Source organism: Thalassophryne amazonica, chromosome 12, assembly GCF_902500255.1.
Source record: "Thalassophryne amazonica chromosome 12, fThaAma1.1, whole genome shotgun sequence".
NCBI lineage: Eukaryota > Metazoa > Chordata > Actinopteri > Batrachoidiformes > Batrachoididae > Thalassophryne > Thalassophryne amazonica.
In genome coordinates, this window is record NC_047114.1 from 92,534,676 (window position 1) to 92,561,677 (window position 27,002).

A 27,002-nucleotide genomic window follows, 5' to 3' on the forward strand; every position below is an offset into this window, starting at 1 on the left:
ATTTCCTTTAACAGTGGAATATCCGGATAAAATGCTGAAACCGACTTCTTCTGAAACTTCTCTGTTCTCTCACGACGTCCTGGATCAATAAAGCCTGAAATGTGGAGGTTTTAAACTTGAAACAGGCTGATGACGCCGCCTGAGAGCGCAGCGCGACGTCTCGCACCGTGAAAAGTCCTTAAAGCGACAGAATCACCTCAAAATCTCTCATCAGCTGTTAAAATTTTCACTGAAGACCAGCTTAATTTTTCGAACCATGTCCACTTCGATGTGTCTCACAGGTTTAGAAAAAATTTTGATCAAACAAAGCGCCAGTCTCTCAGCAACTTCTCAGACAAAGGAATTCCGACGAGGGGCTGGACGACTCCTCCCACAAGGAGTGCTCACAGGCGAATGACGTCACCGACAGGCGTGGAAAAACTCACGCATGCGCACGAGGGTTTAAGCATGTCTGACGTAAAAACATATGAATGAAATCCATATAGTTTTAGAAAAAAATAAAAAGGACCTATACTTTACGGACAGACCTCGTACTTCTCATTCTGTTATATATGTGCACGTGCAAGCAGAAGCACAAACTGATACGTGACCTTAGTACCAATTGTTGGGACGAGACCCACAGCAGCCATGTATGTACTCCCAATGGTTTTGATTTTCTCGATGTCTTTGTAGCACTCCTTATCCATCAGCTGGAAAAGAAACGCCGAGGAGTTAGAGGATTTTTGATTCTTACATTTACACCGGCTTTTATTTCATTGCAGACAGTTTGAACAGGCAATATTTCATGTTTTGTGTGGTCAGCTTAATTTCATTTGTTAATATTCATCCATTATTCCCACATTTCAAGCCGTTCAAATGTTCAAGCCTTTCAAAACACATTCAAAAAACAGTTGAGATGCGAAAACCTTTGCCACTTTGCAATGTTGGCATTCTTTTGTACAACCATAAAAAGACATTTTGATTTTGACGACACCATGGAATGAAACATTTCAGGTGCCTTTCAGGTCCCAACATTTTTTGGAATGTGTTGCAGCCCTCAAACGCAGGAATGAAAGTCCTGCGTTAACAAACAAGAGTAATCAGAGATTGCTGACGTCTGCCAATCCAGAACCGAATCACCTCCAAAATTGCAGTGGAGTCTTCCATGCTCTAATATGTATCTATGGTGCACATTTCATCCAAATCCGTGCAGTAATTTTGACATAATCCTGCTAACAGACAGACAAATAAATAAATAAACGCCAATGATTTTATTACATCCTTGGTGGACGTAACAAAACATGAAATATCTTTGGTTTATACACTCAAAAAACTAACTCATTGGATTGGATTTCCATCTAATAAACATATGTAGTCTCAATTAAATTAAATTAAATGATCTTGCATGGATGTGCTTTATTTGAGTTGGGGCTATATATATTAATTAAATGGAAATCCTGCACATAATTGAAATGAGTTCATCCAATGAGTCATTTTTTTTGAGTGGAATGTCTGGAATGAAATAGAAGGCAAGCGAAATATAAGAATACTGTAATTTTCTTTTTTTTTATTTTCTACACTGTCCCAGGTTTTTCTGATGTGGGACTGTTAAAAAAAAAGAAGTCAGCATCTTACCTCATCAAAGTCAGCAATGATCTCATTCAGCAGTCTCAGACACTCCACTCCCATGTTGTTGCCATCGAGTTCAATATAAAAGTCATTAAAGTTTGGGATGGAGGCAAACAGGACGCCAACCTGAGCGTAGGACTGATAGTACAAATCCTGGAGGGACAAGAAAAGGCACAGACAGAAACTCAGCCTCCATCGGTGGTTTGAGGAACAGTGCAGAATATGTCCTTTTTTTAATTGAGGTTCTGCTCCTCCTCTTTCTCTCTACCTGTTTGTCTTTCTGCATCTGTCTGTCCCTGTGTTTAGTGGCGAGGCTCACCATGTTCCTGGGGTTGGACAACAGAAAGTGTTGAGCCACGTGAGCCGGCAGAAGATTGAAGAGAATCCTCCTGTTGTCCAGCTTCACTTTCTCCATGCCGTCCCTGTCCTCTTCCGCCTGATGGGGGTGGAGGACACACAGGGAGCAGATTCAAAGAGGAATAGTGGTTTGTTCCACATTCTCACCACATGGGGTCAGTAAGAAACTTGACTTTGAGACTTTGAAAGCAGAGATGTGTTGGTGCAGTGGTTAGCACTGTCACTTTATAATCATGCTGTTCTCTGTAAGGGCTCGGTCACACGACACACGACGATAGCTGAACGGAGGAAAAAAGTCACAAAGTCATAAATCATCGAGAAAAAGTGGACGAATGAGCCAACTGGCACTTCTTCCATCACAGAAAAGCCTGCGAGTCCAGAGCACATAAAAAAACAAAACAAACCTGAAACTAACAAAAGAAAAATGAAGTGAATGGCGACCTTGAAACTTTAAATCAAAACAAAACATTCATGATGATGTTAACAGCGGGTATCAGACCGAGCGCAGCCAGCCTGTGCTCTGCAGCCAGCCTATGATCATTTCTACAGCCAGCCTGTGATAATTTCTGCAGCCAGCCTGTGATCATTTCTACAGCCAGTCTGTGATCATTTCTGCAGCCAGCCTGTGATCATTTCTGCAGCCAGCCTATGATCATTTCTGCAGCCAGCCTGTGATCATTTCTGCAGCCAGTCTGTGATCATTTCTACAGCCAGTCTGTGAGCATTTCTGCACCCAGTCTGTGATCATTTCTGCAGCCAGTCTGTGATCATTTCTGCAGCCAGCCTGTGCTCTCCACAGCACCTGCAGGTGTGAGATCTGGTTGTTTTGACAACAGGTTTGTCTTCACTACAACAACGTGTGTGCGCATACGCATGTTGCAGCCACAAATGGCTGGAACGTGCGTAAATAGTTACACTAGTTGATAAAACATTGTTGTCTCTATTGTTTCTGTATGACAACGTTGCTTTTCATCCCATGCATGGTCGAGTCATGTTCAGCTCGTCGGATCTTTAGTTATTGATCTGGTCAGATATCGTCAATGTTCGTGCAATACGTCGGACTTGGGAGGTTGGACAAAGTTGGACAACAATCAAATGGAATGCTGACGGTACGGGAACTATGCAAATGAGGAGGAACCATCAAGACAGAAAGCAAAGCGGAATACGGACAAATTGAAGTTGTCATTGGAATTCGTTCACATTTTTCAAAAGTTTGAACATTCTGATGAAGCACCAGCTACAGGAACGAAGCTGGACAGCAGTTAAACTATGTCTCTGAAAGACAGTGTAAGTCCAGATTTCTTGTTTCGTTTTGGCTTCGGTGTCCGTTGTTAGTGCCATGTGACCGGGGCTTCAAGTTCGTATGTTGTCCCTGTGTTTGCGTGGGTTTCCTCCCACATTTAAAGACATGCAGGTTAGGTGAATTGGAAACTTTATAATTGTCCAGGTCTCCCTTGCAAAAGAGATCTCAATCTCAATGGGACTAACCTGGTTAAATAAAGGTTAAAACACTGAACTTGTAGAATCGTTCACTTATCTCAGCAGTAACTTTCATGTTTCTGGGTGCTTGGACTTTGATGTTGAGAGATGTCATGGAAGAGTTTCTGGATTTGTGAGGTGAATGGACGATGTCAATATCATTGTTGAAGAATGAAAGTCCAAGTCTTTACGGTCCTGGACTCCTTGGTGCCTTCTGCCTTACTGCATGGTTGTGAGACTTGGATAGTAAACAGTGACCTGAGGCCACAACTAGATGTCTTAGATCTCTTTTGGAGGATCCTTGGGTACTGCTGGAATGAGATTTTGTAAAAATGAATGGTTACTTCAGAATCTACTTTGATGACTATCACTTGCATTGTGCAAATTTTGGTCACGTAGAGCTTGATTCTATGCACGATGGAGCACATACTGTAGGTGCCTCAATTTCAATTTTCAATTTTAATTTATTTTCATTTATATAGTGCCAAATCACAGCAAAGTTGCCTCAAGGCGCAATGGAATTGGGGTTTTACATCTTCAACCACTTATCTGGGATTGGGTCGCTGGGGTAACAATTCCAGCAGGGGACCCCAGACTTCCCTTTCCTGTTCCACATTGTCCACCTCTGACTGGGGATCCCGAGGCGATTCCAGGCCAGTGTAGAGATTTAATCTCTCCACCTAGTCCTCGGTCTTCCCCCGGGGTCACTTCAGCTGGCCCCTTTCAACATGAAGGGGGCAGCGACTCTACTCCAAGCTCTTCACAGATGACCGAGCTTCTCACCCTATCTCTAAGGGAGACACCAGCCACCCTCCTAAGGAAGCCCATTTCAGCCGCTTGTACCTGCGATCTAGTTCTTTCGGTCATGACCCAACACTCATGACCACAGGTGAGAGTAGGAGCAAAGATTGACCAGTAGACCGAGAGTTTCACCTTTTGGCTCAGCTCCCTTTTCCTCACAACAGTACAGTAGAGCAAATGCATCACCATCCCTGTTGCGCTGATTCTCCAGCAAATCTCACGCTCCATTGTCCCCTCATTCGTGAACAAGACACCGAGGTACCTGAACTCCTTCACTTGGGGCAAGACTGCATTCCCTACCCGGAGTAGGCAATCCATTGGTTTCCTGCTGAGAACCATGGCCTCGGATTTAGAGGTGCTGATCCTCATCCCAGCCGCTTCACACTTGGCTATGAACTGATCCAGCGAGTGTTGGAGGTCAACAGCCGATGAAGCCAACAGGACCACATCATCTGCAAAAAGCAGTGATGAGACCCTGAGCCCACCAAACTGAAGACCCTCCTCCCCCGACTACGCCTTGATATACTGTTCATCAATATCACAAACAAGATTGTTGACAAGGCGCAGCCCAGGTGGAGGCCAACCCCCACCGGAAACAAGTCCGAAATATTTAAAAATTTAAAAAATGGCAAAATAAAAATAAATAAATACAAATCTATGAACATTTTCTTGCGTTCTAAGACACTCTGTGAAGCGAAATACAGACTCATTTCAATACAATTTTTTACTTTAAATTAGTTTAGTTTAGTTTTTCTTGAAATCTTCTAATTGTGCATGCAGCAGCATTCACCAATCATCTTAAGTTTATGTTTATGCAAGACCTTTCCTATATTTTATCACACCTTTAGTCAGTGGTTCATTGGGGGGGTTGCAACCCCCTTCAGCACCCCCACCCTGCTAGATCTGCCAATGCATCATAATGAGACATACATCTGGCATGAAGCCCTCATGGACACACACACACACACACACACATACACAAAGACATGATCTGACCTGCACTGCCCACAGGAAGTCCAAGCGCAGTTTGAGGTCAAGCTGCCTAGAGTGGAGGGCCAGAGCACTGACAAAGAGCAGCAGAGACAGGATGGGTTCATAGCCCCGGATGTGGAAAGAGCCCCCTCTGTTGAAAAGACCAACACACAAGTCAGCACTTGATCAGACCTCACAGTAAGCAACCCTGAGATTTGAACAGACTCCACGAAGTCCCAATCAGGAGCAAAACACTGAAAAAACCATGAAGGAAAAAATTTCAACACATTTGACATTGCAACCATATAACGTTATATAAGTTACTTTTGCATAAATGCATCTAAACTAAATTTTAAATGGATCCTAACAGCGTCATTTTTGAGGGTGCACGTTTATGATTTGAGTACCAACAGAATTGGCCGGCGGCCACGTCCCACAGTGCTTAAGTGAAACAGCCAACATGCTCCCATCATCCTGCCCACATCGTCCTTTCAGGTTTCAGATTTGGAACTAATGAGCACGTGTGGCTTCAAACGGTGGAACATGAAAGAGCGTGTGGGCTGAAGACAAGCAAAGACTCCTCCACATGCACAGCTCAGTACACGGCCTGTGTGCATTATCCAAATTCCTGGATATTGGTGCTTTGTCTAGACCAAAAAAAAAAAGTTGACTGATATTTGTGAGACGACCAGGCATAGTGGATATTTGTGTCCAGGTCTTCAAGGGTCTGATATTCTATGACCTGCCTTAGTACAGATCCTGTGGAAAGTAGCTAAGTCCTGAGGCCCACTGAGCTGGAGTTTATCCACGAACACCATACTAGTTAGTCCATCGCGGGTTACTACCCCAGTCAAGACAGGTAACCATTTACAGCTGGGTGGACTGGGACCATGTAGATGAAGTGTCTTGTCCAAAGACAAATACAGGTAGCCTGAAACACGCTCCTGGAATTAAACCCGGGTCTGTATATTGGTAGTCCAACTCCTACACGTCAGTGTGCAATTCCAAAGGGAGTCCAGGTTTATTTGAGCTCACCCGAAATAGAACTGAGGAAAATTCTACCTCAACCAAAATGAATAGAAGTACTGTGACCAAAAACACCCTGCATTAGAACTAGATCAAGCAAACACTTAGACACAGGAGGACCCAGGGTTTGGTCTCTGTTCTGCAGAAAGAAGTGGAAACCCTGAAGACCTCCACCTGGGATCTCATGCTTCATACACCAGTTTAGTGTGACATCATTTCTTTCTGGCTTCTGGATCCAAACTTTAATGTTAATCAGCGAATAACATAACAACAATAACAATAACATCTCAGCATAAGTTTCCAAGTTATGTTGGCGCCACAGAAACTGATGGACGTATGTATTAGGAGAGCTTGAACTCACATGAACATTGTGGGCTTTATCTCTCATAAGGACTCAAACTTTGGCACTGATGCATCCAGTCTTGGTTGTGTGCAAAAGGGATTGAATTTCAGTGTATTTTTAACACCCTTTATTCAGATTTTTTCTCCTCCAGAAAAGTGCTGAATGTGTTTCTCCACCTTGTTTGTTTTGATCCACAAGTTTCCACAAGACGTTCTAGGGGGCGCTCATGTGGCACTGGCATTGTGGCTAAACTGGTCTGTAAGCTTTGGTTTATGAAGCAAAAGTAAGATTTTTATGGCATCTCCACCTTAAAGACATTAACCACACGTTTGAGGACAAGGAAGTTAAAATATTAGCCAGAGAGAAGAAATGGTTTGAGAGAGGGGTCAAGGAGGCATTCTTTGTGAAACGTTTGAAATCCAGCCTTAACCGGGGAGGGGGTCTGAGACACACTTTATCCCCTGTTTACAATGGGGTACTCGGATCAAAGGAGTTTCAGTCTTTTGTTCATGGTAATGAGTCATTCACGTCATCAGGAGAGTCATCAAGGGAGCCATCAGGAAAGGCATCCATCCCATCATGAGGAGGGACAGCTGCCCTGTCATTAGGAGAGTGCTAACTAGAGCACAATAGTTGCTAATTAGAGCTATTGTTTAGTCACTAGCCTATAGCAGTCTGCCTCTCAGTAGGAGGGGTCTGGTTAGGTTTAAAACTCCAGCTTTTGTGACTTCTGTTTATTCATCTCTACAAGAGTCAGACAGAAGTCAGACTTCCAGAGCAAGAATTTTAGCTGAGGAAGCTTCTGCGATTTGAAGCGAAACGTCCTCACGTCAAGCAACCCAGTCCAGTCGAAGATTCAAGCTTCTCTACTATTTTTATGACAGTTTTGCATGCTATAGCATAAAGCTAGTTTGTATGATGTAATGCCATCTAGTGGTGAGGATGCAGATTGCATGATGCCGTCACTGATCATGATTTTGTTTCTCTTCGTGTTTTTTCTTTGATGGCAGATGTAAACACTTCCTTGCTTTCTCTTGGGATCAGCAATATGTATGAGCCTCCATTTCACAAAAACAAAAATAAAAAAGTAGAAGGTTTATAACGGAGCAACCACTGATTCCTCTTCTTCTTTTAGCCATGCTGCAAAATGTGAAAGACAGATTAAGCAGCTGGGTCTGAATTCAAGGGCCGCATCCTGCAAAGGTTGAGTTCCATGAAGATCTGACCTTCCAAGACCGTGGAGGCCAAACCAAATGAAATGATCCACCTTCAGAGCTTTTGTGATTGCTACATTAGCTTTCCCACCACTACCCCCTGTCGCTGAGCAACCTCGATAGCCGCACGCAACAAGCTAGTAAAGTGGGTGTCATTTTCAGCAGTTATTTATACTTTACTTATAAACATTACTTATACATAATTGTTCATATGAAGCCCCAAATTGTCCTTTTTACTCCTAAGTTACTAACCATTGTATCTTAGGGGGAAAATTGTACAATGATTCTTGGGTTTACTTGAACGACATAGGATACATCTATTGTGTACTGTATTTTCAGGGGAAAGAAGGCTGCATTCATGAACCACATTCAAAGATGCCTTCAAAATGGGACAGCCTAAGCACAGCACTATGATAAATGCAGTTAACAAATGCAACCTTCGAAGGATGCAGCCCATGATTTGGGACACAGCAACTTGCATTGCAACATGGTGGCCTCCTTGAGGGGGCCTGCTCTCAAGCAGACATCAAGGGCTCATTCAAAGTTTTTGAAAAGACATCAGTTCATTGTTGCAGTTAATTATATACAAATGCACAGATCTTTTTGAATGCTACATTCCACTTCTGCTAATAAATGCCCGTAAATCCTACACACTGTAGCTTTAACCCTCTGGAGTCGTCTGACGCGTCTCCGCGTAAAAGTCACACGATCCAATTAAGTGGTCGTCCCATCAAATCCACCACACTCTGTGTCTCTTTTTGAAAGTGTGTTGAAAGAGCGGACCCCAAACTATTTACCAGTTTTTAAATTCTGTTGATAGGCTTAGTATAACTTGATGAATAATTAAAACACGCATCTTTTTCCTGAGTATTATGGTCATTTTTGCTGAAAAATGCACCAAAGTGGTCTAATTTCTTTGTTGAGCAAGCTCCATCAGTCTGCAGGAAACGAGAGACAGGTGAAAAAAAGGCATCCCCTTTATCATTGGTGGAAAAACGCATAAACCCTATGAACAAAAAGCCACCAAAGACAGACTAAGGTGCAGACGCTGCCTCCAGGTGGACAACAAGAGGAATGACAAAGTGTCAGGCCTGTGACATGTCCATTACAGGGCAGAGAGGTCTTGTTTTGGACAATTGGTTTTTTTTAGTGGCACAAATAATTTGTGTGGCATCTTATTGTTTTGTAAATAGCTGTACAAAAATGCCCAAAGCATTTCCTGCATTGTAATATAAATAGCTGTATATAACTGTGTTGTTTGCTACTTTTGTACATATGTTTTTGAAATTTACAATGTATATTTGCATTCTAAGTTATAAAAATAGTTTGCTAAACATGATAGTGGTTTTCACGGTACAAAAAAACAAAACTTTTTTCTATTTGGGTTTTATGTTTTGTGTGAATTTAAGTTCAGTGTGTTAATACAGTATGTCAAAATGAAAACCATAAAGTCACACAGGTAAGGTTGTGCTGAAAAACATGACAGTTTTTTAAAGGTAAATTATGACGGTAAAACCAAAAGTAGTCAAAAACAGCCAATTATACGCTGGACTCCAGAGAGTTAATGCTACATCTGGACTCAATCATACAAACGGTGTGCTGTGAACCTCACCCTGCAGTTTTCCGAAAGCCGCTGAGCTCCAACACGGTGATATAAAGCACTCCCAAAAGGAGCATTAGCATCATCTTTGGAAGCCAGGAGACACGTAAGAAAAGTGCCAGAGTGAGGGTGCCCACTACACAGGACAAGAAGGTATAGCGAGCTCCATCGCAAGGCAGCTCCGTCATGGTGCGGTTGATACCATCCACATCGATGATGACAATGGAGCTGTTGGTGTTGGCACTACCCCACAGCCAGGGCATGCAGCCCACCTGCAGAGGGCAAACAGAGAGATACACACTGTGTTGCAGCAGTTCAGCGTTTGCAGATATGCGCTAATGTGCAGGATAAATTAGAATATAAATCAGTGCCACGTTCCCATAAACTGTTGTGTTACTCATCGCGGAGCATGAGAAAAGTGGACCAGCAAATGGAAAGACACTTCTTACAAAAGTAATATAGTTTCTGGGATGGTGTAGAGTGATGTTGAAATGAGGAATGTAGATGGTGGTTTATCATCTTGGGTATTTGTGTAAGTGGGTCCTGACTCCGCTGGTATACCAGTGCTCATTCACAGATTCTGTAGCATGAAGTGGATGAGAATGTGTGATTCTGGTTCCCATTAACAGCTTATAATGATCTAATTATTTTACTGACAGCATCTTCAGTTTTCAACAAAATGACATTAGTGAACATTCGACCTCAAGGCACTTGATACTTACACTACAGGTATCCCTGGAGGATAGGATGAACTGATTACCGGGTTGCTTGGTTCATACGTTTGAATTTTAAACATAACAAATCATGAAGTATACAAGGTCTGTTAGAAAAGTATCCGACCTTTTATTTTTTGCAAAAACCTGATGGATTTGAATCACATGTGCTTGCATGAGCCAACCTTGAACCTTTGTGCACATGTGAGCATATTTAAAGACATGCAGCTTAGGTGAATTGGAAACTTTATAATTGTCCAGGTCTCCCTTGCAAAAGAGGTCTCGATCTCAATGGGACTAACCTGGTTAAATAAAAGAAATTACACATGACCATAATGTGTCTAATTAACACAGTTTCCTCATGTTTGTCATTGAGACAACTTAAGAAAATGATGTTATTTGGACATTCTGATAACATGGAAATGTAAGTCATGCATTACTTTTTCCGTGTACCTAATGCTTGCAGACGTCAGACTACTGTCACTACGTGCTGATCATTACTTGAGCCAACCTTGAACCTTTGTGCGCATGTGTGAATTTTTTCACGCCTGTTGATTGCGTCATTTGCTGACAATCAGCCTTTGTGTGAGGTTGTGTGTCGTGCTCTCGGTGGTTTTTCATTGCAAGGAAAATGGTGGAACAACTGGAGCAGCGCGACTGCATCACATTTTGCCAGAAACTGGGTGACAGCCAGGTGGAAACCATTCGGAAGATTCAGACAGCTTTCAGTGGCTTTTCAGTCGTGTGACTATCCGAGAAATTGTGGAAGAGGTGGGCATGTCACAACATGTCCCGTGAGAATTCAACACGGAGGTGCTTTTGCTATGACTTATGTGACCAGAATGTGTCCAAATAACATAATTTTCTTCTGTTTTGCAATTGCAAACATACACTGAGAAACGTCTGTTGGATTTACATGATTTAAATACGTGCATTGCTCACAAATATTGGCAGCATGGTGGATTAGTGGTTAGCACTGCTGCCTCACAGTAAGAAGGTCATGTGATCGATTCCCACCTGTGGCCAAAAGAGGTCTCAATCTCAATGGGACTAACCTGGTTAAATAAAAGAAATTCCACATGACCATAATGTGTCTAAATAACACAGTTTCCTCATGTTTGTCATTGAGACAACCTAAGAAAATGATGTTATTTGGACATTCTGATCACATGGAAATGTAAGTCATGCATTACTTTTTCCGTGTACCTAATGCTTGCAGACGTCAGACTACTGTCACTACGTGCTGATCATTACTTGTAGTTTTCAGGAAAGTTATGTACTGGCATCCAGACAGGAACCTGTGCTACGTAACTGCAATGTGCTGAGATTAGATTCACTGTTACAAGCATGTTAAACTGACTTGTCTGTTCCACATTATGACCCCATCATCAAATCATGAAGAGTTATGAGGATTTCCACCCTTTACAGTGCTATATGTAAGTATTCACACCAGTGGTCATCAACCGTGTTCCTCGAGATCACCTCCACCGCTTGTTCTCCATGTCTGTTTGTTGCAGACACAGCTGGTTAGTTAAACCTGGTGTTTCGTAGTGCTATGTTTGACTGAGCACTCCTGACTTAGTTAATTAGAAGTGGGTGGAGCAAAGACTGTTGGAAAACATGCAGGGCAGGTGATCTCCAGGAGCAGTGCTGGTGACTGGTGAAGGTAGGCTTCATAGATAATTGGCAAAGCTTCTGGGGAAAACCTGCTCTTGTTAGGAGAGACGGCATCCATCCCACTTTGGATGGAGCAGCTCTCATTTCTAGAAATCTGGCCAATTTTCTTAAATCCTCCAAACCGTGACTATCCAGGGTTGGGACCAGGAAGCAGAGTTGTAGTCTTACACACCTCTCTGCAGCTTCTCTCCCCCTGCCATCCCCTCATTACCCCATCCCCGTAGAGACGGTGCCTGCTCCCAGACCACCAATAACCAGCAAAAATCTATTTAAGCATAAAAACTCAAAAAGAAAAAATAATATAGCACCTTCAACTGCACCACAGACTAAAACAGTTAAATGTGGTCTATTAAACATTAGGTCTCTCTCTTCTAAGTCCCTGTTAGTAAATGATATAATAATTGATCAACATATTGATTTATTCTGCCTTACAGAAACCTGGTTACAGCAGGATGAATATGTTAGTTTAAATGAGTCAACACCCCCAAGTCACACTAACTGTCAGAATGCTCGTAGCACGGGCCGAGGCGGAGGATTAGCAGCAATCTTCCATTCCAGTTTATTAATTAATCAAAAACCCAGACAGAGCTTTAATTCATTTGAAAGCTTGACTCTTAGTCTTGTCCATCCAAATTGGAAGTCCCAAAAACCAGTTTATTTGTTGTTATCTATCGTCCACCTGGTCGTTACTGTGAGTTTCTCTGTGAATTTTCAGACCTTTTGTCTGACTTAGTGCTTAGCTCAGATAAGATAATTATAGTGGGCGATTTTAACATCCACACAGATGCTGAGAATGACAGCCTCAACACTGCATTTAATCTATTATTAGACTCAACTGGCTTTGCTCAAAATGTAAATGAGTCCACCCACCACTTTAATCATATCTTAGATCTTGTTCTGACTTATGGTATGGAAATTGAAGACTTAACAGTATTCCCTGAAAACTCCCTTCTGTCTGATCATTTCTTAATAACATTTACATTTACTCTGATGGACTACCCAGCAGTGGGGAATAAGTTTTATTACACTAGAAGTCTTTCAGAAAGCGCTGTAACTAGGTTTAAGGATATGATTCCTTCTTTATGTTCTCTAATGCCATATACCAACACAGTGCAGAGTAGCTACCTAAACTCTGTAAATGAGATAGAGTATCTCGTCAATAGTTTTACATCCTCATTGAAGACAACTTTGGATGCTGTAGCTCCTCTGAAAAAGAGAGCTTTAAATCAGAAGTGCCTGACTCCGTGGTATAACTCACAAACTCGCAGCTTAAAGCAGATAACCTGTAAGTTGGAGAGGAAATGGCGTCTCACTAATTTAGAAGATCTTCACTTAGCCTGGAAAAAGAGTCTGTTGCTCTATAAAAAAAGCCCTCCGTAAAGCTAGGACATCTTACTACTCATCACTAATTGAAGAAAATAAGAACAACCCCAGGTTTCTTTTCAGCACTGTAGCCAGGCTGACAAAGAGTCAGAGCTCTATTGAGCCGAGTATTCCTTTAAATTTAACTAGTAATGACTTCATGACTTTCTTTGCTAATAAAATTTTAACTATTAGAGAAAAAATTACTCATAACCATCCCAATGACGTATCGTTATCTTTGGCTGCTTTCAGTGATGCCGGTATTTGGTTAGACTCTTTCTCTCAGATTGTTCTGTCTGAGTTATTTTCATTAGTTACTTCATCCAAACCATCAACATGTCTATTAGACCCCATTCCTACCAGGCTGCTCAAGGAAGCCCTACCATTATTTAATGCTTCGATCTTAAATCTGATCAATCTATCTTTATTAGTTGGCTATGTACCACAGGCTTTTAAGGTGGCAGTAATTAAACCATTACTTAAAAAGCCATCACTTGACCCAGCTATCTTAGCTAATTATAGGCCAATCTCCAACCTTCCTTTTGTCTCAAAAATTCTTGAAAGGGTAGTTGTAAAACAGCTAACTGATCATCTGCAAAGGAATGGTCTATTTGAAGAGTTTCAGTCAGGTTTTAGAATTCATCATAGTACAGAAACAGCATTAGTGAAGGTTACAAATGATCTTCTTATGGCCTCAGACAGTGGACTCATCTCTGTGCTTGTTCTGTTAGACCTCAGTGCTGCTTTTGATACTGTTGACCATAAAATTTTATTACAGAGATTAGAGCATGCCATAGGTATTAAAGGCACTGCGCTGCGGTGGTTTGAATCATATTTATCTAATAGATTACAATTTGTTCATGTAAATGGGGAATCTTCTTCACAGACTAAGGTTAATTATGGAGTTCCACAAGGTTCTGTGCTAGGACCAATTTTATTTACTTTATACATCCTTCCCTTAGGCAGTATTATTAGACGGCATTGCTTAAATTTTCATTGTTACGCAGATGATACCCAGCTATATCTATCCATGAAGCCAGAGGACACACACCAATTAGCTAAACTGCAGGATTATCTTACAGACATAAAGACATGGATGACCTCTAATTTCCTGCTTTTAAACTCAGATAAAACTGAAGTTATTGTACTTGGCCCCACAAATCTTAGAAACATGGTGTCTAACCAGATCCTTACTCTGGATGGCATTACCCTGACCTCTAGTAATACTGTGAGAAATCTTGGAATCATTTTTGATCAGGATATGTCATTCAAAGCGCATATTAAACAAATATGTAGGACTGCTTTTTTGCATTTGCGCAATATCTCTAAAATTAGAAAGGTCTTGTCTCGGAGTGATGCTGAAAAACTAATTCATGCATTTATTTCCTCTAGGCTGGACTATTGTAATTCATTATTATCAGGTTGTCCTAAAAGTTCCCTGAAAAGCCTTCAGTTAATTCAAAATGCTGCAGCTAGAGTACTAACGGGGACTAGAAGGAGAGAGCATATCTCACCCATATTGGCCTCTCTTCATTGGCTTCCTGTTAATTCTAGAATAGAATTTAAAATTCTTCTTGTTACTTATAAGGTTTTGAATAATCAGGTCCCATCTTATCTTAGGGACCTCACAGTACCATATCACCCCAATAGAGCGCTTCGCTCTCAGACTGCAGGCTTACTTGTAGTTCCTAGGGTTTGTAAGAGTAGAATGGGAGGCAGAGCCTTCAGCTTTCAGGCTGCTCTCCTGTGGAACCAGCTCCTAATTCAGATCAGGGAGACAGACACCCTCTCTACTTTTAAGATTAGGCTTAAAACTTTCCTTTTTGCTAAAGCTTATAGTTAGGGCTGGATCAGGTGACCCTGAACCATCCCTTAGTTATGCTGCTATAGACTGCTGGGGGGTTCCCATGATGCACTGAGTGTTTCTTTCTCTTTTTGCTGTGTATGCACCACTCTGCATTTAATCATTAGTGATTGATCTCTGCTCCCCTCCACAGCATGTCTTTTTCTTGGTTCTCTCCCTCAGCCCCAACCAGTCCCAGCAGAAGACTGCCCCTCCCTGAGCCTGGTTCTGCTGGAGGTTTCTTCCTGTTAAAAGGGAGTTTTTCCTTCCCACTGTCGCCAAGTGCTTGCTCACAGGGGGTCGTTTTGACCGTTGGGGTTTTTACGTAATTATTGTATGGCCTTGCTTTACAATATAAAGCGCCTTGGGGCAACTGTTTGTTGTGATTTGGCGCTATATAAATAAAATTGATGATGATGATGGTGACCCCTGATTTATGCAGTCATCCACTGACGGGAGGATGGGAGAAGGAAGTCCCATATAGATCTTAAGGCCTGTTGGCACTGGTACTCATCTCGAGATTATGTAGCATGAAGAGATGGGGTGCCAGTCTGCTGCAGGTTACCTACCCAACCACAGCTGATACCCATTTACAGCTTGGTGGACTGAGACATTGCAGATGAAGTGTCTTGTCAAAGGCAGGTAAGATGACCTGGAATCGGACCCAGGTCTACACACTGATAGCCCAACTCAATTTCAATTTCAATTTATTTTCATTTATATAGCGCCAAATCACAACAGAGTTGCCTCAAAGCGCTTCACACAGGTAAGGTCCAACCTTACCAACCCCCAGAGCAACAGTGGTAAGGAAAAACTCCCTCTGAGGAAGAAACCTCAAGCAGACCAGACTCAAAGGGGTGATCCTCTGCTTGGGCCATGCTACAGACATAAATTACAGAACAATTCACGGATGAATATACAAGAAATGCTATTGGCGCACAGGACAGGAGGATCGCCAACACGAATACAACTCCCATCTCTGGATTGAGCTGCACCTTAAACAGAGAGAAAAAACAGAATCAGGCATCAGAAAGACAAAAAATACTGTATAATTTGCCAGCATTAAACAACAAGAAAAACAGAAGAAATACTTAGGTGATCGCCGGCCACTAGCCCTAAACTTCACTAAAAGACCCAGAATTTAGGTAAAGTTGAGGCCGCGGCCCGCTCCAATTACTAATAAATGAATTAAAAGAGTAAAAAGCGTAAAACAAAACTGTACCAGTATGCTAGCCATATGAAAGGGAAAATAAGTGCGTCTTAAGTCTTGACTTGAAAGTCTCCACAGAATCTGACTGTTTTATTGACGCAGGGAGATCATTCCACAGAACAGGGGCACGATAAGAGAAAGCTCTGTGACCCGCAGACTTCTTATTCCCCTTAGGGACACAAAGTAGTCTTGTACCCTGAGAGCGTAAAGCCCGGGCCGGTACGTAAGGTTTAATTCGGTCAGCTAGGTAGGGAGGTGCCAGTCCATGAATAATTTTATAAGTTAGTAGCAGAACCTTAAAATTTCCTTACCAACTGTTATACTTTATTTTTTACTCAATGCCAATCAATAATGTATCAATATCTAAAAACTGAGTATGAGCAGAGACAACATATTCAAATCAGTTCAACTTCAAATTACAGTTCAATATTGTGCAAAATTAGAAATTCCAATGACCATTTGTTTATGAATTTGTTAAGATGTTAAGGTATAGTTAAGGTTAGGGTTAGTAATAGTGAGTTAAAAGAAATCCCACCACGAAAATTTGAATCATTTCGTGATGGGAGGACAAAAAAACATGAGACTGGCCTGAAAAAAAAAAAACACATTCATCATCCACATAGGTAACACGTGTTGGTGTTCAGAGGGGGTGCACTCGTTTGTCAACTTACCACACAGGCCTGAGCCACAGCGTAGATTAAGAGCACTATGAGGACACACAGAATAGTGCGAATCTGAATGGTCAAGCAACCCGGAAAACACTGAGACACAAACAGGGAAGAAGAGACGCAACATGTAGACAAGAGAAAGAAAAGGTCATTTAATAAGTGCAGAGGAAAAGTGGCATTGGAGAAGCATAAAACTTTAAAACTGATGCAGTGGGAAAATCTGAGGTCAAACTCAGTGCTGAGGAGTAATTTTAAAGCTACTGATCACTAATACAAGGAAAAACACCAGGAAAAAAATGATCGTTTCACTTTATTCAGAAAAAAAAAAAAAAAAAAAAAAAAGCATTCTGATTTAAATGGAAAAAAAAATTGACTTGTTAATTCAATTGTAATACAATGTTGTGTGAATGGAAAGTGAACGAAGAAAAGCAGCCGTAGGTACCTGTAGTCTAGTGATATGCAGATACATGATGCAAGCTACGAGGAAACAGATGCAGAAGACGAGAAGAACTAGCACCACTGTGCCCCTGAGTGAAAAGACATGAGACACAGAGGAGGCTTCATTAGAAAAATGCATGCTCAGTGAGTGACACTGAAATGGGGGGGAGACAAACAGAACAGAAAAGAAAGAGAGACAGAAGAGAGCATTCAATGTTAAACATGCTGCTCCTTCAGGTTCTTTCAAAAGTTAGGCAGAAAACATCCTAAAGTTGATTTAAATTAGGAGCAGTGATGCAGGACTGGGCTTCTAACATCATTTCTGCAAGTGATGGAGGGAAAACAACAGCAAAAACACATTATTTTAACATTCTATTGAATGCCATTTGACAAAAAGGTGTCACAGTGGCGCCAAGATCATGAAGTGTTGCAAAAAGGCTCAATGGTGTCTAAACATTGCTGTCTGCATTTAATACAAACTTGTATCTTGCTCATGCAAACTACTAATATTGTAGCAAGAACAAAAGTCAGCAGTGATATATGAATATATAAATATTTGTGTTATTTTTGTCTATATGAAAAATGTTATTTTACTGATTAGACAATGCAGAAAAACACTGAGTGTTGGAAATGGTGTTATTATGTAGTGTGCCCAGCAGAGGTCACTCGAACGGCATTGTTTAAAATATAGTCAAGCATGTCTGGGACCCCATCACCCCTTGGTTTCATTAGTGGCAAGTGACAGAGGCAAAGTGACCACCTGCCATTCATTTCCAATAGAAGCGGTTGCTATGCCACTAGCTTGGTGGGACCAAAATAGATGACAAGCCTTTTTTTTACACAAATGCTAAGTAACATTACACAGCAACTGCCAATCCAAGTGAAGGCAGCATGACAGCAGCATGACATGCATTGGTTAGTTGTTGGTTATATTTATATTTATTTATTATAAAGTTTGTGTTTAAACTGTAAAGCATCAAGCCTCAATTACATTTATTTGTAGGTTTGGTAATGAAATGTTAGGAATCATTTATTTATTTGCCAGAGCTCTTGGTAAAATTCCATACTACCTACATTAATGGCAGATGTCCACCAGGTGGAGATATTGCTCCATTTCAAGAACCTTGGGACATGATGACAGCCAACCTGTTGCTTACACTAATTTTAATCATACTTTTTTATTCCCTACATATCAGTGACAGTACAGTGGCTTAGTGGCAGTGGTGGGCACAGTTCCAATAATCCGATAACCAATAATTATCTAAGATAATGTTTTCACTATCGGATTATCTTTTCAGATAACTTTAAAAACCATTATCGGACTAATTATCTTCCAATAATTTTTGGTCCAATAACTTTTAGACTGTTAACGTGGTAAACAAAGCTGAACAGCTACAAACATTTATAACATTTAAAATCAGTTGAGCACCAACCTGTTAAATGTTTTGTAGCACATGTGTAGTTCTACACTCTGCAAACAGAGGAGAGCTGCTTCTGGAAGAAACTGCTCTATCCTCTGCAGTCAAAAGAGAACAGGTCACCAAAAAAAAAAAAACTAATTTCTTTTAACCCCAAAGGTTTAAAGGCAAAAGGCACCCCTGCATGCATGAAACCCCTGCATGCATGCACCCTGGTAAGCAGAAGGATTCTAGGGACCCATGATTGACAGGGGCCCAGAGAAGCCCCTAATATAATTCTAATACTAAAAAAAATAATATGAGGGGGGGGGGCAGTAAGGTTTCTTTTCATGGGGCCAAAATTCCTGTCAGCAGCCCTGTATGCATGCACAATTGAGTGCAAGTGGATTTAAAGGACATAAAAGTCTGAATTGTCTGGAAACGATCAAAAATGATACTTAACGTCACACTGTACACTGCTTTTATGCCACAAAGAAGATAGGGCCCAGAGAGCAACAGGCAGAGACAAGAGAAGTCATACATACTGTGGTATGATGAGAAGATAGACAAGGCCAAACAAGGCAGCAAGGATAAGTGAGAGAACCACTGCACTGGTGAAGTACTCATCAGGAAGCTGGTGATACTGCATAAACCCAGAGCACATATATGAATTTGAGAAAAAGTACATGTTTATGATGCCTATTAAAGCATGTTACGTCTCTCACCCTCTGCTCACGCTCAGAGCATTTATACATGAGCGTGAGGAAGTTGAGGTCCGTCGTGTCTGATTGGGTCTGCCGAGCCTCAATCAGACGACCGATGTAGCGGTTGACCCGGGTTCTGGGGCTGCTCTGGATCACATTTGCCTGGTTAGTGTTGGTGCGATTCCTCAGCTTCTGTGGAGCCGTCCGCATGGCCCTCCGCTGGTGGAACAAAAAAGGAACAGGTGACTTGAAAAACTGCTCCAGTGGAGGTGCTGTTTGGTTGCACTGGTTGTGTTGGTTGTTCTGGTATCATTAGTTTTACTGTTTGTGCTGGTTGCACTGGGTTTGCTGGTTGCACTGGGTTTGCAGGATGTACTGGTAGCACTGGTTTTACAGGTTGTACTGGTAGCACAGGCTGTACTGGGTTACACTGGTTTTACTGGTTATCCTGCTTTCACTGGTTATACTGGTAGCACTGGTTTCATTGTTGTACTGGGTTTTACTGGTTGTACACTGGGTTGCACTGACTGTACTGATTGGAGTGATTGTACTGGTTTTTACCGGTTGCACTGATATTACTGGTAACTGGTAGCACTGGTTGTACTGGTGGCACTGGTTTTAATTGGTTGCATTGTTGTATTGTTATTCTAGGTGCAATGATTGTACTGGATGGAGTGGTTGCACTGGTTTTATTGCTTGCATTGCTTTTACTGGTTGTACTGGTATTACTGGTTACTGGTAGCACTATTGTACTGGTAGCATTGGTGTTATTGGTTGTATTGGCTTTAACTGGTTTTACTGGTTGTACTGGTATCACTGTTACTAGTAGCACTGATTGTACAGGTAGCATTGGTTTTATTGGTTGTATTGGTTTTAACTGGTTGTACTGGCATTACTGGTTACTAGTAGCACTGATTGGACTGGTAGCATTGGTTTTATTGGTTTTATTGGTTGTACTGGTATTACTGGTTACTAGTAGCACTATTGTACTGGTAGCATTGGTGTTATTGGTTGTATTGGTTTTACTGGTTGTACTGGTATTACTGGTTACTAGTAGCACTGATTGTACTGGTAGCATTGGTTTTATTGTTGTATTGGTTTTACTGGTTTTACTGGTTGTACTGGTATTACTGGTTACTAGTAGCACTGATTGTACAGGTAGCATTGGTTTTATTGGTTGTATTGGTTTTACTGTTTTACTGGTTGTACTGGCATTACTGGTTACTAGTAGCACTGATTGTACTGGTAGCATTGGTTTTATTGGTTGTATTGGTTGTACTGGTATTACTGGTTACTAGTAGCACTGATTGTACAGGTAGCATTGGTTTTATTGGTTGTATTGGTTGTACGGTTTTACTGGTTGTACTGGCATTACTGGTTACTAGTAGCACTGATTGGTACTGGTAGCATTGGTTTTATTGGTTGTGTTGGCTTTACTGGTATTACCAGTTACTAGTAGCACTGATTGTACTGTAGCACTGGTTTTATTGGTTGTATTGGTTGTACTGGTATTATTGGTTACTAGTAGCACTGATTGTACTGGTAGCATTGGTTTATTGGTTGTGTTGGCTTTACTGGTATTACCAGTTACTAGTAGCACTGATTGTACTGGTAGCATTGGTTTTATTGGTTGTGTTGGTTTTACTGGTATTACTGGTTACTAGTAGCACTGATTGTACTGTAGCACTGGTTTTATTGGCTGTATTAGGTTGTACTGGTATTATTGGTTACTAGTAGCACTGATTGTACTGGTAGCATTGGTTTTATTGGTTGTGTTGGTTTTACTGGTATTACTGGTTACTAGTAGCACTGATTGTACTGGTAGCATTGGTTTTATTGGTTGTGTTGGTTTTACTGGTTTACCGGTTACTATACACCTGATTGTAACTGTAGCACTGGTTTATTGGTTGTATTGGTTGTACTGGTATTATTGGTTACTAGTACACTGATTGTACTGGGTAGCATTGGTTTTATTGGTTGTGTTGGTTTAACTGGTATTACTGGTTACTAGTAGCACTGAGTTGTACTGGTAGCATTGGTTTATTGGTTGTGTTGGTTTTACTGGGTATTACTGGTTACTAGTAACACTGATGTACTGTAGACACTGGTTTTATTGGCTGATTGGTTGTACTGGTATACTGGTTCTAGTAGCACTGATTGTACTGGTAGCATTGGTTTTATTGGTTTGTTGGTTTTACTGGTATTACTGGTTAGCTACTAGTATCACTGATTGTACTGTAGCATTGGTTTATTGGTTGTATTGGTTGTACTGGTAGTACTGGTTACTAGTAGCACTGATTTACTGTAGCATTGGTTTTAATTGGTGTTATGGGTCTTTACTGGTTTTACTGGTTGTACTGGGGCAGCTTACAGATGTTACTATGACACATTGCGTACACGAATGGAACTGAAAATAAAAAAAAATTAATATGACACAAACGTTCACACACAGACTTTTATTTTAGTTCTTCTTGTTTATTTGTCTATTCTAAGTTGCTTTGTTCTTTGTTCTTTTATGCCTTCTTTACTCCTCTTTGCTTTCTATTTTCCCCTTTAATTTCCTTCTATTATTCTCTCTTTTCTTTGGTTTATTACCATATTTCCCCTTTCTATTTTCTTTCTTTCTTTTTGTGTGCCCTCCTTCCATTCTCTCCCTTCTTTCCTTCTTCCTTTGCCTCACCCTATTTCTTTCTCATGCTCCCCTTCTTTACCTTCTTTACTTTCATTGTACATTTCTATGTCCTTTGGCGGCTTTCACTCTCATTCCCTTTGTTACGTCACTTGTTTTTCTTTCTTTCTCTTGCTTTATCATTTCTGTCATTTTACTGTATTTTTGATTCCTACAACACTACTTTCCTTTTTTCCCTTCCGTCTCTCTTTCTTTCTTGTCTTTCTTTCTCAGCTCTCCTGCCTTTTTCTTTGTTTACTCCCCTTTTCCATGTGTATCCTCACCCTTCTTTGCTGCTTCTCTTTGATAGTCTCTTTTCCATCCTTTTTCCTTTTCTGCTGTCCTTGCTTCTTTCCACTTCCATTTTTGCCCATTTTTGCTTTCTTTAAATCTTCCCAAATTTACTTTCCCCCTTCTTTAGTTCATCATTTATTTTCTTTCCTTCTTGCTGCCCCTCTTTACCTGTAATTTCCTTGTTTCTTTCAGTTTCCTTTCATTCTTTATTTCCTTCAGTTGTCCTGTCCCCCCTGTGTTTCAATACACTTCATTTTTTCCTTCCATCATTCAGTGACTTTCTTGCCCTTTTCATTTTCCCCTTCTCGCCATCTTCCCTTTCCTCTATTCCTATCTGCCCTCTTCCTTCCATTACTGCCCTTCCACATTCTTCCATCCCACATCTTCTTCCATTCTTCCCTTCTTCCCTCCCACATCCCTCCATTCTTAAACTTCTTCCTTCCTTCCTTCTTTCCTTCCTTCCTCCTTCCTTCCTTCCTTCCTTCCTTCCTTCCTTCCTTCCTTCCCTTCCTTCCTTCCCTTCCTTCCCCTTCCTTCCTCCGTTTCCCCTCCGCCTTCCATCCCTTCATTTTCCTTCTCCTCTTCCTTTCCTTCCTTCCCCTTTCCTTCCTTCCTTCCTTCCTTCTCCTTCCTTCCTTTCCTTCCCTTCCCTTCCTTCCTTCCTTCCTTTCATCCTTTTCCATTTTTTTCCTTCCTTCCTTCCTTCCTTTCCTTCCTTTTTCCGTTCCTTTCCGTCCTTCCTTTTCCTTCCTTCCTTCCTTTTCCCTCAGTCCTTTTATTTTTTTCCTTTCTCCTTCCTCCTTCCTTTATTTCCTTCCTCTTCTTCCTTCCTTCCTTCCCCCTTCCTTCCTCCCTCCTCCTTTCCTTTGTTCCTTTCCTTCCTTCCTTCCTTCCTTTTCCTTTCCCTCCCTTCCCTTCCTTCTTCCTTCCTTCCCCTCCTTCCCTTCCTTCCTTCCTTCCTTCCTTTCCTTCCTTCTTTCCTTCCATCCTTCCTTCTTTCTTTTCCTTCACCTCCGTCTTCCTTCCATCCCTTCTTTTCTCCTTCATTTCCTTCCTTCATTTTCCTTTTTTCTTCTCCTCATCCTTGCATCCCTTCCTTCATTTCCTTCCTTCCTTCCTTCCTTCCTTCCTTCCTCCTTCCTTCCTTTTCCCTTCATCCTTCCTTTCTTCCTTCTGTTCTTTCCTTCCCTCATCCTTCCATCCCTTTCTTCGCTCCTTCCTCCTTCCATTCTTCCTCCTCATCTTTCCATATCCATCTTCATCCCGTCTTCATTCCTTCTTCCTTCCTTCCTTCCATCCTTCTTCATTTCCTTCCTTCCTTAAGTCCTTCCTTCTTCTTCCTTCCTTCCTTCTTTCCTCCTTCTTTCCTTCCATCCCTCTTCCTTCCTTCCTTCCTTCCTTCTTCCTTTCCATCTCTTCCTTCATTTCCTTCCATCTCCCTCACATCCTTTTCCTTTGTGTTGTGTGTGACTTTGTATTTTTTTTGTGTGTATGTTATTTATGCCAGCAGTAGCACAGCACCGTGCAGATGCCGACTTCTCCGTATCCTCCACATTGTGCTTGTTGTAACTCAGGACCCATCATGCTGCAGCGAAGAAAAAAAAAATCCTTTTCATTCATCTCCTGCCCCACATATCCCTTTACCTCGTGCCTTGAATACTTATGTACTTTCACTTGCAGTACAATACAAGAGTTTGCAGCCTGAATATGAAAAGAACACACAGAGGAAAATGCATACAGGAGGTCACCACATCTCTCAGATTTGTTGACCTCACACCATGCTGACCTTTGTAGGTGGCGCTACAGTGTTAAAGTGTACATTATAAACGACCACGAGAAGCTAATTCTAATGCTCTGAACATTACAGAAAACAATCTGCGCTGTATTTTAATTGTATCCTGGCATCAAAATAACTGCGTAGTCAAATCCACTTTCAAGCAGAAATGATTTATTTCAAAACGCACTAACAAAATAAAAAGCAGAGCCGTCTGTACAACTCAAGTAAAAGGCTCATACAGTATTACTCCTATCTGCACAAATTACACCCAGTGAGTCATCTTATGTGGATTATTATGCGTCCGGATATCACAAATTTTTTTAAACATGTTTGAAACTATCCGACTGGTCACAACACTACTTTTACCAAAAACTACAGCTATATTCAGGTTTTGTTTTTGTTTTTGTTGTTGTTGCTGGTTGTCGACAATCAGGTGTAGAATATCACTTTGCCAGAGTGGTATTGACACAAATAGTTTATATTGACACATGATCAGCTGGTTCCTGGCTGATGTGATTGTGTATGGGATAAGATTTCACCATCACTCTCTGCAGGAGTCTCGCAACAATCCTGTTAAAAGAATTCTGAGAAATAACTCACTGAAAAATGGAAAATAGATGAAACAACTTTGGTGACCAGCTTGAATGACCTTAAATTCAGATTTAGTCCCCTGAGAATGTGGCGTAATAGCACCTTAAGCATTTTTATATAAATAGTGGAAATTGCTATGTAGTGAAATCTACAAAATGGAATATTGTGCACTCGTTTTCACAACCTTCTAAAACATCTTGAGCATGTAGATGGAATAAAAGTAGTGAAAAAAAGAAGATGATTGCATACTTACAGTAGTGTTCAGAATAATAGTGCTATGTGACTAAAAAGATTAATCCAGGTTTTGAGTATGTTTCTTATTGTTACATGGGAAACAAGGTACCAGTAGATTCAGTAGATTCTCACAAATCCAACAAGACCAAGCACTCATGATATGCACACTCTTAAGGCTATGAAATTGGGCTATTAGTAAAAAAAAGTAGAAAAGGGGGTGTTCACAATAATAGTAGCATCTGCTGTTGATGCTACAAACTCAAAACTATTATGTTCAAACTGCTTTTTTAGCAATCCTGTGAATCACTAAACTAGTATTTAGTAGTATAACCACAGCTTTTCATGATTTCTTCACATCTGCGAGAAATTCATTTTGTTGGTTTGGAACCAAGGTTTTGCTCGTTTACTAGTGTGCTTGGGGTCATTGTCTTGTTGAAACACCCATTTCAATGTCCTCTTCAGCGATATATAGGCCCAACACCATAGTAGGAGAAACATGCCCATATCGTGATGCTTGCACCACCATGCTTCACTATCTTCACTGTGAACTGTGGCTTGAATTCAGAGTTTGGGGGTCATCTCACAAACTGTCTGCGGCCCTTGGACCCAAAAATAACAATTTTACTCTCATCAGTCCACAAAATATTCCTCCATTTCTCTTTAGGCCAGTTGATGTGTTCTTTGGCAAATTGTAACCTCTTCTGCACATGTCTTTTATTTAACAGAGGGACAATGTGGGGGATTCTTGCAAATAAATTAGCTTCACACAGGCTTCTTCTAACTGTCACAGCACTTACAGGTAACTCCAGACTGGAGCTGATCAATGGGTGAGCCTTTGCCATTCTGGTTATTCTTCTATCCATTTTGATGGTTGTTTTCCGTTTTCTTCCATGCGTCTCTGTTTTTTTTTGTTTTTTTTTTGTCCATTTTAAAGCACTGGAGATCATTGTAGATGAACAGACTATATTTTTTTGCACCTGCGTATAAGTTTTGTCCTCTCCAATCAACTTTTTAATCAAACTACGCTGTTCTTCTGAACAATGTCTTGAACGTCCCATTTTCCTCAGGCTTTCAAAGAGAAAAGCATGTTCAACAGGTGCTGACTTCATCCTTAAATAGGGGACACCTGATTCACACCTGTTTGTTCCACAAAACTGACGAACTCACTGACTGAATGCCACACTACTATTATTGTGAACACCCCCTTTTCTACCTTTTTTTTACTAATAGTCCAATTTCATAGCCTTAAGAGTGTGCATATCATGACTCCTTGGTCTTGTTGGATTTGTGAGAATCTACTGAATCTACTGGTACCTTGTTTCCCATGTAACAATAAGAAATATACTCAAAACCTGGATTAATCTTTTTAGTCACATAGCACTACTATTATTCTGAACACTACTGTATTATTTAGCGTACATTTGTGATCAGCGGAGAGAAGGTGCCTTTAGTTGCAGGATACTGTTGTTTTTGGTGTTTCCACTTTAAATCATCTTGTGCTGCACAGAGTGAAAATGTGCAGTAGAGCATTCAGTATTTCTTTTTTAATATGCCAAGAATTTTAGGCTTCATTTATATCTTCTTTGGTTGTTTTTTAAGTAGGTTTATTAAAAACCTATGATACCTGGTTATGCTGATAAGGGCTGCAGAGGACGGAGGAGTGCAAACAGCCTTTTCCAGCTAATCAACTGATTTCACAAAACAATCCAAACCATTACATTTTGGGGATAAAAAAGATTAAGTAGGCGATGATATTTGGTCATCTCTTTTGCCATTTTTCCTTTTATATGTAGCACTGCTGCCTGACGACTGCTACATACTGCAGGAACATTTGATTCGTCATGTTCATTGCTCCATTTTGAGTTCCTGCTCATCTTTCTTACTGACTTCAATTTGATGTGGATACCCATAAACTGATGGGACCAGGACATTTATTATTATTTTATTTGTTATGTAAAGAGGATGCATAGTTTTATTAAGTCTGTTGAAAATGTTGGTCGAGCCCAGTGTTTTTTCAGTTTTACAA

General features: G+C 40.9%; 1 protein-coding gene across 2 annotated transcripts in view; it reads right to left on the reverse strand.

The window, feature by feature from the left end:
- LOC117521910 (adenylate cyclase type 1-like) overlaps positions 1-27,002 on the reverse strand; it is a 139,812-nt gene that overhangs the window by 9,778 nt on the left and 103,032 nt on the right. Inside the window, exons 9-17 of one of the 2 annotated variants that reach the window (XM_034183277.1) lie at positions 19,434-19,631; positions 19,254-19,351; positions 17,316-17,400; positions 16,877-16,966; positions 9,413-9,672; positions 5,242-5,368; positions 1,928-2,044; positions 1,615-1,761; positions 591-689 (exon numbers count right to left, since the gene is read on the reverse strand). In XM_034183277.1, coding sequence (XP_034039168.1) covers positions 591-689; positions 1,615-1,761; positions 1,928-2,044; positions 5,242-5,368; positions 9,413-9,672; positions 16,877-16,966; positions 17,316-17,400; positions 19,254-19,351; positions 19,434-19,631 — 1,221 coding nt within the window. Of the gene's footprint in view, positions 1-590; positions 690-1,614; positions 1,762-1,876; positions 2,045-5,241; positions 5,369-9,412; positions 9,673-16,876; positions 16,967-17,315; positions 17,401-19,253; positions 19,352-19,433; positions 19,632-27,002 lie in introns of both variants that reach the window. The other variant, XM_034183276.1, reaches the window with a different exon arrangement.